The sequence below is a fragment of the Orcinus orca genome, chromosome 10 (assembly GCF_937001465.1).
Source record: "Orcinus orca chromosome 10, mOrcOrc1.1, whole genome shotgun sequence".
Lineage (NCBI taxonomy): Eukaryota > Metazoa > Chordata > Mammalia > Artiodactyla > Delphinidae > Orcinus > Orcinus orca.
In genome coordinates, this window is record NC_064568.1 from 81,674,432 (window position 1) to 81,690,670 (window position 16,239).

At 39.6% G+C, this 16,239-nt stretch overlaps 1 protein-coding gene across 1 annotated transcript; it reads left to right on the plus strand.

Annotated features, from left to right (window-relative positions):
• Window positions 1-1,153: 1,153 nt before the first annotated feature.
• Window positions 1,154-14,652, plus strand: BTNL2 (butyrophilin like 2). Its single transcript, XM_004285628.2, has 10 exons — window positions 1,154-1,232; window positions 3,622-3,969; window positions 5,658-5,939; window positions 7,124-7,144; window positions 10,282-10,629; window positions 11,664-11,945; window positions 12,656-12,754; window positions 13,339-13,403; window positions 13,814-13,871; window positions 14,612-14,652. The coding sequence occupies exons 1-10, from the start codon at window positions 1,154-1,156 to the stop codon at window positions 14,650-14,652; spliced, it is 1,623 nt and encodes a 540-aa protein (XP_004285676.2).
• Window positions 14,653-16,239: the final 1,587 nt, after the last annotated feature.

Genomic DNA, 16,239 nt, shown 5'->3' on the forward strand with positions numbered 1-16,239 from the left:
CAGATGACTGTTGTTCCCCCCGCCGCCCCACTCTATAAAATCGTATTGACATTAGTTTACGGGGTGATAGAAGCAGTAACTTATCATTGCTCCTGTGCAGGTTCTTCTATTTGGTACGAAGCAAGTTTTTCTTTCCATAAACACTTGACACAGCAGATAGAATAAGTCTTAGACGTCTTTCACTCTGAATTTTTCATTTTCCAAAACTAAAGTTAGCATTCTATTTTTTTTTCCTGGTAGTTTTAAAACTTTTTAAAATCTGTGTAGAAACATTTTTTTTTTTTTTTCTGGTACGCAGGCCTCTCACTGTTGTGGCCTCTCCTGTTGCAGAGCACGGGCTCCAGACGCACAGGCTCAGCGGCCATGGCTCACGGGCCCAGCCGCTCCGTGGCATGTGGGATCTTCCTGGATTGGGGCACGAACTCGTGTCCTGTGCATCGGCAGGCGGACTCTCAACCACTGCGCCACCAGGGAAGCCCTGTGTAGAAGTATTTTTATAATGCTGGTACAATGGGCATGTTGGGTTTGCCCATCTCTGCCAGTTGGGCTATTTTTAAAAATTCATTTCTATACGTCTTCTAGATGATACTGAAAGGTCATTCAAGTCATTTCTTTGCCAGTCTTCTTCTGTATCACCATTTCCACTATTCTTTCCTTTCCTTTCCAAGGCATCCCTTGTCCCTGGGTCCTCCCGAGGCCCTAGTAATGGCTTCCTGGCTATAGCATGAGGATGCAGAGCCTTTCTGCTCTTTCCTTTACATCTTGGAGACCGTAGAGATGAAGGACTTTGCAGGAGGGACTGGAAGGAGGTCTCTGAAATTCTGCATGCTCAGAATAAATGGGTCTAAGGAGATTTTAAAAAATTATCTAAATATTATTGTCCCTTTGGCCCAGAAGACATTTTCATTTAAATCAGAAATCTTCCCTCGAGGACCCCAAATAGGTTAAAGTACAACACAGTAAGTAAGAGGTTGGAAATGATCGATAAATGCAGAGAAAGGGAACCAAGCCCATTTCATCATTTGATTGTGGAAGGTGTTGATGTTGATTTTTCTTTATGTCTACGTAACCACTGGAAACCACAGAAGTGCTTGCTGTATTACAGCATCATTTAGGTACAGTCATATTTTCTCTTGTGTTTGTTCCAGGGAAGATGGTGGATTTTCCAGGGTACAGTCTGTCTGGTGTAGTTGCCTCCTTTTTCTTTGTACTGCTCAGCATGAAGCAGTCAGGTAGGATGCTCTTCTTCCCTTTACTGCATATTCGAGTGTCTCAGAGGTCCAGTCTGGGTGCAGAGTTCTAAATTCAAAAGGGCTAGTACAATATTAAGAGTGGGGATTCAGGGGTCAAAGCACCTGTGTTATAAAAAGGGCTCCTCCACCTCCAGCTGTGTTACCTTTGGAAAGTTACTTGAATACCTTCTGCCTTAGTTTTCTCATCTTCATGATAAGAATAACAACCTACCTACATCTCAAAGCTTAGCACAGCCTTTAAGATTAAATCAGGCTGTACATAGAAAACACTTGAATCAGTACCTGGAACATGGTAAGTCATCCATTCTCCTGCTTCTATTTAGGACAACACTTCCGGGGTGAGAAAAAAGTGGCTGCTTCTTACCATAAATTAAACAGCATAAAAGTACTTGGAAATAAGGAACTAGAAGGAGACTTCTAAGAAATGGGGTTGGAAATCTCTGTAGCTGAATTTTGTTGGTCAAAATATTGTACCTTGAAAAGGGATTGTGAAAATTCAATGTCAGTGGGTAATATCAGAGCCCCAAGGAAAATGCAGGATTGCAAGGTGGGAAAAAACATTGGATAGGACATCAGAAGACACAGGCTCCAGACTGAGGCTGTCAGAAACTATATGATGTGGTGAGGCTTCCCTCCCTGCTATGGGATGCACCTTCCTAACCTGTAAAAGAAGTCACCCAAATGGTATGGCTTCAGTTCTAGCTTTATATTCGGATTCCATCAACACAATGCAAGCAGACGTCTATCTATGTTCCATAGTGACCTTTTGAGCACCATCTACTTGATGTTGAGCATCAACTAAACGAGATGAAGTTCCTTCTTAGGAGGGTTGGATCTGCACAAAGTGCAAATGGCCCTGGAGCATTTTAGGATGAGAAATAACATAATATACATGACATATGAAATCATTAAGCATAGGAACATACAGAATTATTAAACAGCTCTTCAATTTGTAGATAAAGAAGACGTCAAACATGACTTAAAATTTTATTGGAAGGCTTGAACTCTTTATACTAATTACTGCCTTTTTTTCTTTCTTTCTTTTTTTTTTTTTTTTACACAGAGTATAGTTGCTGTACAATGTTGTGTTAGTTTATGCTGTATAATGAAGTGAATCAGCTATATGTATATATATCTCCCCTCCCTCTTGGACCTCCCTCCCCCCCTCCCCTCCATCCCACCCATCTAGGTCATCACAGAGCATGGAGCTGAGCTCACTGCGCTATACAGCAGGCTCCCACTAGCTATCTACTTTATACATGGTAGTGTATATATGTCAATCCTAATCTCCAGTTTGTCCCACCCTATCCTTCCCCCCGTGTCCACATGTCCATTCTCTACTTTTGCGTCTCTATTCCTTCCCTGCAAATAGGTTCATCTGTACCATTTTTCTAGATTCCACATATATGTATTAATATATGATATTTGTTTTTCTCTTTCTGACTTACTTCACTAATCACTACCCTTAATCCACCACAAAATGTCCTTGCAAAAACTGCATTTTACATAGCCCCAGTAACTGGAGTCTTGCCCGGTCCAGACAAAAACAAAATGAAACAAAACAAAGCAAAACAAACCCAGTTCGTTACATGGGATAAGACAAAAACAATTCTGAAAAGCTGAAAAATCTATTGAATAAATCTATTATCTAAATTTTAGGAAAAGTGATTACAATGTTAGTCACCAAAGTGAAATTACTAACTAGAAAATAAATCACTGTAAAATATAAAATAAATCACTAACTAATAAAGTTCCCAATTAAAAAATCAATTTACACATTAACTTATTTGAGAATAAAAGCAACCCAGAGACGGTGGTTTTAAAATCTTAAAGATGAATAAATTGAGATTGCAAATCTTAAAATCTCATCGAGAATAATAGATTTGCCCCTGAATCACACAGCTGGTAAGTAATAGATTTAGCACTCACACTAAATTTTTTTTTTTTTTTTTTTTTTTGCGGTACGCAGGCCTCTCACTGTTGTGGCCTCTCCCGTTGCGGAGCACAGGCTCCGGACACACAGGCTCAGTGGTCATGGCTCACAGGCCTAGCTGCTCCACGGCATGTGGGATCTTCCTGGACCGGGGCACGAACCCGTGTCCCCTGCATCGGCAGGTGGACTCTCAACCACTGTGCCACCAGGGAAGCCCATCACACTAAAATTTTTGAACTGCATGTTATTTTCGGTACACAAGATTGTCTCTGTACAACCAAAGATGCAAATCATAATGCTGGGTTTCTCTAAAACATTGCAAATAAAACTTTCCCTCCTCCAGGTGCCCCCATTTTCATAGAGTAGACATCCCAAAGCAATCATATTGATCCTCCGGTTGGCATTTCCCGGTTTCTCTTTGTCACTCTTTTGTAGATGACTTTAGAGTGATTGGTTCTGCCCATCCTACCCTGGTCATGGTCGGGGAAGATGCCCTACTAACCTGTCAGCTCCTCCCTAAGAGGACCACGATGCACATGGAGGTGAGGTGGTACCACTCAGAGCTCAGCACACCTGTGTTTTTGTATCGGGATGGAGCTGAGGTGACGGAGATGCAGATGGAGGAGTACAGAGGCCGGGTAGAGTGGATAGAGGACAACGTTACTGAGGGAAGTGTGGCTCTGAAGATACACAACATCCGGCCATCTGATCATGGGCAGTACTGGTGCCGTTTCCAAGAGGGAAACTATTGTGGAGAAACAAGCTTGCTGCTCAACGTAGCAGGTGAGTATCTCAGAAAAGACATAGGGGCTCAGAAGAAGTATATTAATTTGTGTTAAGCTTGGTTCCAATTGAAGAATTCCCTTTGAATCATCAAGGCAATTGCTCCTGTCCAGTCCTCTATCCTGATTCATTTGGAGACAGGTGGTTCTGAAATCTTTAAAGTGAACTCACAAACAATTCCCCCAAATTTAACTTACACAGTTTTGACTATTCTTGAGGATTATTTAACATTGATGACATGTAGTCACTAGCAGTTTTGCTGAGGCAAGAATTTGTGCCATATATGCTAGTGCACAAGGGCAAGTCAATTGCTGGGTGAGCGACCCTAGCGGACTGCCCTGCATCCATGTTCTCTACTCAGCCTCAAGTACACAGTCACTGAGATGTGAACACATTGTTTCTTTGTGTAACGCCACCTCAAGTTAGAAAGTTAGTGATGAGACTAAGACGTTAAGAACATGGTGCTTTTATGGAGATTACTGTATACTAGTGTTCAGTGAATTGGGGGTTCACAGATGCTTTGGGGACATACCCATTGTGAGTGACAAGGGTCTGCATGGTGTTTTTGTGTTAGCAAAGTAGGACAGAGTCAGAAGAAGGGAAAGACTGAAGAAAGGATGTCTCTGTGGAGAAACAAATATCTGAAAAGTAAACTATCGTATGGTTCCCTGGCAGGAGTAACTCCTCCATGTGCTAAAGAGAAAATCAGGCAAATCCACTTGCCTTATCAGGGAAATAGTTCTCTGGAGATGTTAACATCTCTGGCTGATGTGACCTCTTTCTGTTCCCTAACACATTTTGTCTCAACACCTATGTATGATTATTAATGTTATTATGTTCAAGTTGATTCAAGATGGATGAAAGAATCCACATACTTCTGAGATGTGGAGTGGGGAGGGCACGTACTAAGGCATTTCACTATCAGGGACACTTGAAAAGAAACCATGCATTTTCTAAGCCTCTAGGTGAAGAAAAGGTGTCTCTGTCCGCAGCAAATGATAGAGACAGAACTACCATCTATGGAAAATAGAATCCTCTTCGTTTGGGTTTGAGAGTTGTGTTGAATAGAGAAAGAATTTCATGATTATATAAAACTGGGATGTCTTGACAACATTTTCCCATGGAATAGAATATTTAGATACAGAAACTCAACATGAAGCTTCCCATTTTACATGACCCAGATTATCTGTTTGCACCCCAAGTTCACAACCACCAACAAAAGAAATGAGAAGAATATTCTCCCTGGAAATGATGTCTCACTTTATATTAAATATTCTATTTAATTGGAGTCAAGATATTATCCAACAAGTCAAAGTGCCTGACACAATAATATTAAGATGAAACAGGCAGAGTCTGTGGCGTGAGGGAGTTCGTAAGTAAATTTTAACACATCTTAGTTTGCCGTGCTAGAGACACAAGCAAAATGTTATTATGTCCCTTTCTCTTATTTTCATGTCTGGGTCTGAATAAAAATACTGCTCATGTGCTAAAATTTAAGGATCCAGACTGGGGTATAAATAAAGTATATGTGAACTCCAGTTTGAATGGGAAGAGGACTTTGGGCCATCTTTTGCTCCCCAGAACCTTGAACTTCTGCTCTCTCCCTATGCAATGTCATTGGACTCCCAGCCTCTGTGATTTGTGCCTCCATGGGCTTCGGGACTCAGGGCTGTGTCTTTCCACCACAGGTCTGGGGTCTGACCCTTACATCCACATGGATGGATCTGTGGAAAGCGGACTCCAGCTTGTGTGCACTGCAAAAGGCTGGTTCCCAGAACCTCAGATTTCTTGGCAAGACATCAGGGGAGAAAAGTTGCTGACTATCTCTAAGCATAGCATCCAAGATGAAGATGGCTTGTTCTATGTAGAAAGCACTCTTGTGGTCAGGAATGTCTCTACAGAGATTGTGTCCTGCTTTATCCACAGCCCCACACTCACTGAGGAGAGGGGCTCAGACATCTCCATCCCAGGTCAGTGCTCTGCCTCTAGGACCAAGATGCTCTGATTAGCAGGAAAGGTTGCAGGGACTGTTCCATAGCACTTAATATTTTTTAATCAAGAAGAATATCTAATATTTTGTAATATGCATTAAAAACTATAAAACATTTATGGCTGGAAATATATACACTATATAGCTATTGTTAATGGCATTCCAGTTTCTTTCAGATTCTGCCTTTTCTTCTTTATTAATTTTCTTTACTCACAAGTATGTGTTACATTGTAAAGGAAATACAACTGTATTCTTTCAACTGAAATGTTTTCTTGTGCTGTATTTGTGCCAGTTACTTCTAGGAGCTTTTATCATCTGAACATAATCAGAGATGGAGACAGCTGCTTCCATAGCAGCATCTTTATCATAGCCTCATTTATAAATAGCAACAAAAACAACAGCCCCAAACCCAATACAGCAGTGGAGTGTTAAGTGTCTTATGTTACTTATAGCATTGATGAAAAATGGTATTTTCAAATAATTTTAATGGTTGAAAATATCCCCCTGATGGACTACTTAAATGATAAAGATTACATCTATCTATCTATCTATCTATCATCTATCTATCTATAAATAGATATTTCCAATCATGGAAAGATTATTGGCTTTAAATAACTTAAAATTTCACTAAGACTTTTGGGACACCCTCTACATTTAGATATAAAGAAATAAGTACATAGTTATTCATATAAATGGATACAGGAAAAAAACTTAAAATAAATATTATATGTTAATGTTAAAAGGAACAATACATATATATACATAATTGCAAAACATATACATATATATTTATATATCTCTCAGTCTGTAATTATGGGTGATAATTGTCTATGTCCATATATTTTTATACTTTTCATGCATTTATAAAAAGAATATTATTATTTTTATGAAATAGTTAAATATCGATATGTTAAATATAAGCAGAAACAAGCAGAATCATGGGGTGGTAGAAATGAGAGCATTTTTGTTGTGCAGAGAAAGGGAAAAACAGCTGGACCACCAGGAGGTGGATGGGGAAAAATCATTATTTTTTTACATTTTATTTTTCGTATGAATCAAGTGTTTCCATAAGATGTAGAACTTTGGGGGTTTTCTTTGGGAAATATTTTCTCTCCTTTCCCTTAGACCAAATTCCTTGATATGTTATTTTCATTCTTTTTCCAGAAAAACTCCAGACAGAGCTGGGTAAGTAGAGGTGGTGGCTCTCACAAGTATACACGAGCCTCTGTCTTCTCCAGGGGAGGGTGGTGCTCCTTGGACAAAGCGTGCACAGAGAAGGTGACACCTCGTGATCCAGATGAGGAACTGAGGCATGACCTTCCCAAGTCTCACATTTAGTAGTAGAGGGACCAGCAAAGTGCAGCTTCCTGAAGGCACCTTTGCACCTTGTAACCTGCCACTTTCAGTGTTCATGGGACCCCAATGAGCCTCAGATGGATGCCTAAAATGGGTGCAGACCTAAGCTCTGGCCTTCTGGGTGGGAGGAAAGGGAGTGTGTAGGGCAAGGCAAAGGACAGCTGGCCCAGCTCTGGAGGCCCTCGTGTGAGTTTCCAGTGCGAGGAAGCAGGGCCGTCATGATAACTGGCGTTCCTCACCCACCTGCAACCTCTGGCCCTGCTACGGTTTCTGTACCTGCTCTTCACCCCAGTAAGCCTGACCTCATCACTGTCGGGAGGGAGCTGTGACTTTCTTAGATGCAGCCTGGGACCCTGTGCTTGGGGTGATCATTTTCCTTTTTATTTCTTTACTTAATAGTTGGACTGCAGGTATGATTTTACTGTACCTAAGATAAGTGGTTTAAACAGTAACCAACTGATTTTTGAACCTCTTTCAGTTTCTCCTTTGTTGCCTTATCATCTTCCTCCTGTTCCTCATTTCTGTGACCTCTTCTCCCAGCCCATGACAACCAACCTGCCCCCTACCTGCTTGTTTTCTCCTTCCATCAGTACTCTGCTTTCCCTCAAGTCACCTGTTACAGGAATATATGCTTATGTGGGTGCGTGCCTGTGCACGTTAGGTGAGTTTAAGCACACTTTTCGGCCCATGTAGGAGTTTTTGAGGAAAATTAGGGTGGCGAACACACCCCAATCTCTGTCAGAGTCTAGTGTGACACTTTGGACCCCTTTGGACCATAAAGATAAAGGAAAGGGCCTTGGGATGGTCAAAGGTAACTCCACAGTTTGAAGAGAGTGTACATCTGCGAGTCTTACCTTCCAAGTCGGATACCCTCCCACCCAGGTGACATCTGCTTGTGATAGGACAGAAACCTTGGCTGGCAGAGCTTGTTAGTTACAGATCAGAAAGCCAAGCCAGTGTTTGGGCAGGTTGACCCATGTCTCTGTCCCTTAAGAAAAATTTAAGTGAAGACTCATTTCTCTAAGTTATCTGAACCAAATTGACATGCGCATTGGACACCTAGCACACAAAATACAATCTGATGTCCTGTTGTTTCTAAGTTGTGCACACCTTCTGGGCCCACATTGAAACAATATGAAAAGACAAAGCTTCCGTGGGTTCCCTGTCAGGAGGAGGGCTGTGCCCTCAGGAGCTTTGAGGGTGAGCTCCTAATAGAGAGTAGAGTAGGAGATTCACAGCTACCTCCGTGTTTTTAGAGCTTGTGAATTAGAGCTCAGAGGCTGCTGGTGAACCGAGATTTCCTTAGAAGTCCTGAGACTGAAATCCTAGTTCCCTTCTCTGGCAAATAATGTTGTTGGTTATACAGATAATGACTAAGTTTTTGAAATGGTAATAACGTGCCTGGGACGATGCTAAGTGCTTTTCAGGAATTATTTTCTTTTCTTACAATAATTTAAAGGTGAATAGATTTATCATCATTTTACAGTTGGGAAACAGTCAATTTTAGCTCTTAATTACCAAACTCTGGAAGAGTAATTCAGTTTGAGAGTTGATTTGTACCACAGATCATGGACAGGAGTAAAAAAAAACCTCATATGGTTAACAGAGATGAGGAAACAGTCTGCTTTATTACTATAAGATACATGGATGGAGAAATAGCAGCAAACTAACTACTAGTTCTTTTTTTTCCTTCTGATTCCTACTTTTGTCTTTATATTTAAACAGATACATATGAAGTAGAGATAATATGTTTTAGGTAAAATTGAAGAACAAAGCAAACAACATGCTGGATATAACTGAGAGTCAAATTTTAGCAAGAATAGAATGAAATGATCTGAAAATTAAAATTATGTTGGCAACGAGTTTCCTCTCTAGAGAAGTACCTAGAATATTTTGGCTAAATACATAATGAGGACATTTTGCCTTTGATCATTGACTCCCCGTCCAGACAGTTTACAAATTTATGCTTGTATTTCTTTATAAATGATCATTACACTTCAGCATTAGAATGGTAAAAACGTTCTACCATTTGATGGAAAAGGATGACTCTAAATATAGTATAGAGCATAATCAACATGGCCAGGACCTGATGAGAACTGAAAGTTGGGTCCAGGAAAAGCCAGGAAAGCCCTCAGAGAAAATCTCCATTCTTCATAATGGGGGAATTAGACTCATTTTTATGTATTCATTCTTGCTTTGTGCTTCGTATTTTGCCAATCTCCCCAATTCTTGATCTTATAACATTTCTCAAGATTACTTGAGAACATTGACTGCTGTGTGTTTAGCGCCCCACATATGTGGGAGCTTGGGAAACTGAAATACGGTGGCTGGATCTGACTTATAAGGTATTATAAAACAAACTAGGGAAGGTTTCTTCACATTTCATTACTAAAAAGCCACCTGACTCAGTTTTGTTCCCTCCCCATTATCAAGGTCTAGAGTGGGATTGGCTCCAATGACCTCAAGTCTTATAATCTTAGGGCTCCACTCACACTGCATGGTCATCAAACTCTTTATATGGTTATTTTGTTTAACTCCAGTAAACACTTATGATTTTGATAGTGATATATTTGTCTTATGGTATAAGAAGCTGAGACATACACAGATTAAGAAGTAGTTTAAGGTTGTACAAATTTAAAATGATAAAATTTTAATTTGATTTTAATTGCAAAATTATTTTCTTATTGGGCTGTAAACTGAATAAGATTATAGGCAGGGGCTGCAGGTGTGGGTTCTGTTAGTGATAATTTTCAGACAGACACACATCATGGGATGGTTCTGCCTTGAATAGGGACAACCTCTATCCTGATTCCACCAAACCTCTACCTCTCCAAGGGATGACCTTGAACCCCAGGGTTCCCCTGGGGTGTCCCTGGGTTCTAAACCCTACTCAAGATGTTCTTACTGATGACACTATTTGCTCCAGTTTGGATCTTCCATTGCGTTTTGTCTGCTGTATTTAACAGCTTCCTTAAAAGTGATTGGACCTTCCCAGCCCATCCTTGTCAGAGTGGGAGAAGACATACAATTAACCTGTTCCCTGTCCCCAAAGACTGATGCACAGAGCATGGAGGTGAGGTGGGTGCGATCACACCGTTATCCTGCTGTTTATGTCTATATGGATGGGGACGATGTGGCTGGAGAGCAGATGGCCGAGTATCGAGGGAGGACTGCATTGGTGAGTGATGCTATCAATGAGGGGAGGCTGACCCTGCAGATAAACAATGCCAGGACTTCAGATGATGGGAAGTACCAGTGCCTTTTTGAAAAAGATGGTGTCTACCAGGAGGCTGATTTGGATCTGAAGATCATAGGTAAGGATTCTAGATAGATGTTTTGAAATCAACATTTGTTCCCACTGCTTTAACTTGCTAGTTCATGGAAAATTTCTCTGGCACCTGAAATTTTCTTAATGTCCATTCACTCGTCAAATTTTTAGTAAACTCTCCATGTGCAGGAGCTGTAATAAATACATAAAGTCCACAAACCCTAAAGGACCAGATTTGATCCTTTGTGTGTAAATTTGTATCCTTCCCAGGATCTCCATAAAGTGGCCATACACCTAGTAAAATGTGAGATTCTTACTCCATAAGTACAGAGGACTCATTATTTCAGTGTGTTTTTAAAATTCTGGGAAATATGTAGTTATTAGGAAGCATGATACTTTGAAGGCTAAACTAGATCCACCATATAAGCAAAAATCATAAATATTGACAGTACTGGCAGGACGGAGGAGGAAAGACAAAATCAATCCCTGCATCATGATTTCCCACTGTCTATGTTTGTGGGTGAGAATTGATTTTCCAAGGTTAGCAAATGCCATTGAGGACATTGCCTAAATTGTGGAAAATCTACTTGTTTCTCCCATTGATGGTGTATTCAAATTAATAAATATGTTTAGAAAACATCCATGAGAGCACATGTTAAAACTTTTAATGAACTTCATCATTTTCTGCCATTGGATGCATGTATTTATAAGATTTTGTTCTTTGAGGATATTCTGTCTTTTTTATTTTTTATTTTTCTGGCCATGTGACTCATGACCTACCTGGTCAAAGTTATTTTGTTTCAGGTATAGAAGAAAAAAAATTGGATTTGAAATGTATTGTATCCTTTAATCTGTCTCAGAATGATTTTAGGAATACAAAGCATAAAAATAAAAATTTGCAAACAAAAGGAGACAAGTAAAGGCTCCAGCTAGTCTCGTTCCTGAGTGGAGTATAAGTCCCCCCTAAGCTTTGCTTTCTTCTCCAAGTCTCTGAACCCTTCTCTTCCCCCTCTGTGCAATCACTGACTGTGTAACCACTTGCAGAGACTCTAAATTGCCTTCCTTGATCTCTATTCCCAGGTTTGGGTTCTTCCCCTCGGATCTCCATGGAGGCACTGAAGGATGGAGAAACAAAGCTGAAGTGCACTTCAGAAGGGTGGTTCCCACAGCCCCATGTGCAATGGAGGGACATGGAAGGAAAGACAATACCATCAGTTTCCCAGGACCTGACTCAAGGCAGCCAGGGCCTGTTCCATGTGGAGGCATTTCTACTGGTCAAAAGCAGCTCTGTTGTGAATGTGACCTGCTCCATCAGCAACCCCCTTCTTGGTGAGGAGAAAATGACAACTTTTTCTCCTTCAGGTTAGTGATTCCATGTGCTCCTCTCAGCTTTGGGAAATAAATATGAAGACCAACCCAAACTTACTCATTTTATTGCTTTTCTATTTTTTGTTTTTTATGTTTTCTTTCTGATGAAGTCTCTTGCTATCTCTTGCAAAGCTGGTCTTCAGGACACCTAGAGATTCTACTTTTTAGAGTTTCTTCCTGAAATTCCCAACTAAAGCCCTAAGGTTATATGGTTACATTATTATCTACTGAATTCCAAGAACTGACTCTATCATCACTATATCTATAATCTCTTTTCTTCTAATGTGAAAACAATGACATCATTTTTTCCCCCTCATGATGGGTTTTCTTCTGGATTAGAAATTAATTTTCCTTAACAACATCTTCATGGCTGTGGACTCAGTAAATTTATCCTTTTGCTGCCCTCATTATTCCAGTGATTGTGGTGGTATAATTGGAAAAGAGAAGGGGGAGAACTCTGTGTGTGTGTGTGTGTGTGTGTGTGTGTGTGTGTGTGTGTGTTCTGAGAGGAGCAAACAAGAAAGCTAGCATAAACCCCCAGCCTCTCCTCAGCCTCTGCAGAGCAGGGAGAAGCAGACCCACTTTCTTCTTGACAGGACTAATTCTCACCTTCCTCTCCAGTCTAGGAGCTCTCAGATGAAAAGAATGATCTTGAAAATTTCCCAGTTTCATGATTTAATGTGATTCTGGGGTTTCCATTTTAGAGCCTGGGATGACTTTTTCATGGAAGATACTGCTTATTTTGGGATTGCTTCCTCTTGTTGGGGCTGTAGGCTTGATCTGGAGGAAGAGCTGTAGAAAAGGTAAGTTAGGAAAACAGAAACAGCGTGGAGCACACTTTGTGATGGGAGCCTTACTGTACACTTTCCCTAACCTCTCTTTTCAGCAGGCACTGAAGCACAGAGACATTCAGGGGATAGGCAATAATTGATGAAACATGAGAGTTGATGGCTTACATTCATGTAATTGAGGATCAGTGCTGAAAGAGCTCAGTTTACAGTGATAATAGAAGCAAAAGAATTAAAAGACAATAATTTAATCTCCCAGTGCACATTCCCAAGTGATTTAGTTAAGGGAGAGGAAGAAAAAAAGTGGCAAAGCCATCCTCACTTTGAAGTTGAGACTTAACTGGGATTCTGTTGGCATGAACATTTCACTAAGATCATTACAAATATGGCGACTTGCTTATTGGCTATTCCTGCTCTGCCAGTGAAGGACTTCTCATGTATTGATAGGCTGTTTTGTGTGCCCTAGAAAGTTCTTCCACTTTAAATTTCTTAAGTCATTGTAACTTTTGTTTTCCTGTTTGGATGTTAATATCATGAAATTGATATTTTAGAATATTCCTGTATTGATTATTATCAGAATGGATTTTCTTTCTTTGCAGTGAATGAGACATTGGATCCAAATACAGCTCACTCAGAACTGATCCTTTCTGAGGGAAATGAGCGTGTAGCCCACATATGGTCACGCAGCCAGACTTACTACAATGATCTGGCGGCCTCCTCACTGTGATGGGCCAGGAGGGGCTCATCTCAGGAAGGTGGTTACAAGAAGCGGAGGTTAGGGACAGGACAGTATGGGTCCTGAATGTTGTCAAGGACGGTGTCGTGAAGGAGTCATCTTTGTGTCAACTGAGAATGGGTTCGGGCAGTGAGTTGTTATGGAAATGAGTACTGGGCCATTTCCTCTCCTCTAAGCCTCCGCTCTCTGAAGATGTCTCTGGGACAGGTTAGAATCTCTCTGGACTACACTTCTGGATGTCTCTCCTTCTATAACATGAACAAGTGCCTTATCTATACCCCCCTAATTTTCTTCTCTGAAATTCTGGACCCCCTTCATTCTTTGGTCCCCTACTGTAGGTTCTCCTGACATTTTCCCTGCACCTAAGAGAGCCCCAGAAACACCTCCAAGGAAAACAATAACCCTGGATTCTGGAAACCAGGATTATATTCTAACTCCCAGCTCTTTTCCCCTTTCACCAACCGCTTGAAGGGGTCTCACACGATCACCCATTTACCTAATCAAGAGGCTTTAACTTTACTCTGGCATCAAATCTGACCTGGAGACTGATCCCTTCTGTGACCTATCATATCCCAAGCTCTCTGATATCCTGCCTACGGATCACAATCTGATATCTGGTGATAAAAGACCCTTAGAAAATCCAATGGGAAATGCAATTTAGCCTAGAGGAGGAAGTGCAAGGAATGATCAAATATTTGATCGGTTTCTCTAGGAAAGTGACAATTAATTATCCAAGTGGGGGTGAGAAAACAAAAAATATGGTTAAAATGAGGTAAAGAAAATACAGCTGAATATAAGGAGAAAAATCTGATCACTAAGACATAATCTTGAAAATCACATAAAGTCTGTAATTCCTGCACCAGACTTTTTCAGAAAGTTAATTAAGAATGTGGAGTAAGGAAATTTTTCAGAAATTTTAGTCCAAGAGAAAAATGTGTTATGTGTGATGTTTATGAAAATATCAATTTCTGTTTTAGAGTGAAAAAAGCACACAGTTTAAAATTAACAATTATAGAATAAACATAAGCAATTAATGCAACACAAGTAATAAAATGCAATGGAAATAAAAATATTTTAAAAGTCACAATGAATTAAAAGAGAGAAGCCACACATAGGAGAAGAAAGAATGTGAAGAAATAAAGATTTGGAAGAAGTCTTAAAATCTTCTGAAGTGTGAATGAGGAATACCTGCAAATGACAGGCTGCTGCTTTCTAGGAAGGCAGACATCACGGTTTTAGCTGTCCTTTGAGGATTATTCATCTGCGGCATTCTGGAATTTTCTCTTTTGGGTCATGATATGTTTTCTCTATTTTTAAACTCATAAACTTATGTTTGAAACTATGTAGTGTAATACTGTAGTATTATTATTTTACAAGTATTTTAACATTTATTTAGTTTTTAAATTTTCCAGTAGTGGTAAAATACACATAAAATTCATCATTTTAGTCATTTTAAAGTGTCCAATTCTTATTGTTGTTTTAACTTAAAGGGAACCAAAAATCATGAACAGTTTTCAGGCCTTTTTAGACTCTGATCTTACAGTTTCTTGAAGAGAGAAATCTCAATGGCAGAATGCAAAATGGGAAAGATGTTATTACTAAGATGAGAAAGATATATAATTACTGAAATGATGTCTCAAATCTGAGTTCAATCAAAATTAGGAAGGAATGTAATCAAAGTGTATTTAATTTTCATATCCATTAGAATTTTATTTAAAGAAAAAAATAACTGTCCAATTCTGTGGTATTTTTACCTTCACAATATGTGCAACCTTCATCAGTATCCAGCTCCAGAATATTTTGATTACTCTAAAAGGAAACTCCATAACCATTAAGCAGTTACACCCATTTTTCCCTCCCTCCAGCCCCTAATATACTTTGTTTCTGTGAATTTGCCTATACTGGGTATTTCATATAAATGGAATCATAAATACTATATATGGATTTCTTTGTGTCTGTATTTTTTTAATTTAGTGTAATGTTTTCAAAGTTCATCCATGTTGTGGCATGTACCAGTACTTCATCCTTTTTTTTTAAATTAAAAGACTTTATTTTTTAAGAGTTGTTTCAGGTTTACAACAAAATTGAGTGGAAAATCTAGAGCACTCCCATATCCCTCCCCTCTCACCCCTTAGTTTCTTCTATTATTAATAACTTGCATTGATGTGGTACATTTGTTACAACTGATGAACGGATACTGGTACGTTATTTTCAACTAAAGTCCATAGTTTACATCAGGGTTCACATTTTGTGTGATATATATATACATATATACACACACACACACACACAAACACACATATATATATGACAAAAGTAAAATATCCCAAACTGAACGCATTGTCCTTTCTGTTCCATATCATACTTCCAATACCATTTGTACCCATTCTGTTGTTACCCTCACATATCCTCATCCACATGTCCATTTGATTATACCTATTAATATTTTCCCCACCGTTCATTTACCTCTCTCCTGCTTTTATTATATCTTGCTTGTTATTTAAGCCCTTCCTTTATTGTCAGTAAAGTTAATATTCTGGACTCTGGATTTATTCTTCTTGGGTTCAAATACTGACTGCCACTTAGTGGCTGTGTGTTAGGGAACTTTTGCTATGGCAGTATACCTTCCAAGAGAGGTTGTTAAAGGGACTTGTCACTTAAAGATCTGCTAGAAGTGCAGAAAAATCTAAGTGGATCTAAGTTTATCTCATCTACTGTCAGAAAGAGAGGGTTCATTTAACAGGAGAAGCTCATATTTTATATT

Coding starts and splice junctions, on each gene's coding strand:
- BTNL2 (XM_004285628.2), top strand. CDS start 1,154: ATGGTGGATTTTCCAGGGTACAGTCTGTCTGGTGTAGTTGCCTCCTTT. Junction 5,940..7,123: donor CTCAGACATCTCCATCCCAG/GTCAGTGCTCTG, acceptor TTCTTTTTCCAG/AAAAACTCCAGACAGAGCTG. Junction 12,755..13,338: donor GAGGAAGAGCTGTAGAAAAG/GTAAGTTAGGAA, acceptor CTTTCTTTGCAG/TGAATGAGACATTGGATCCA.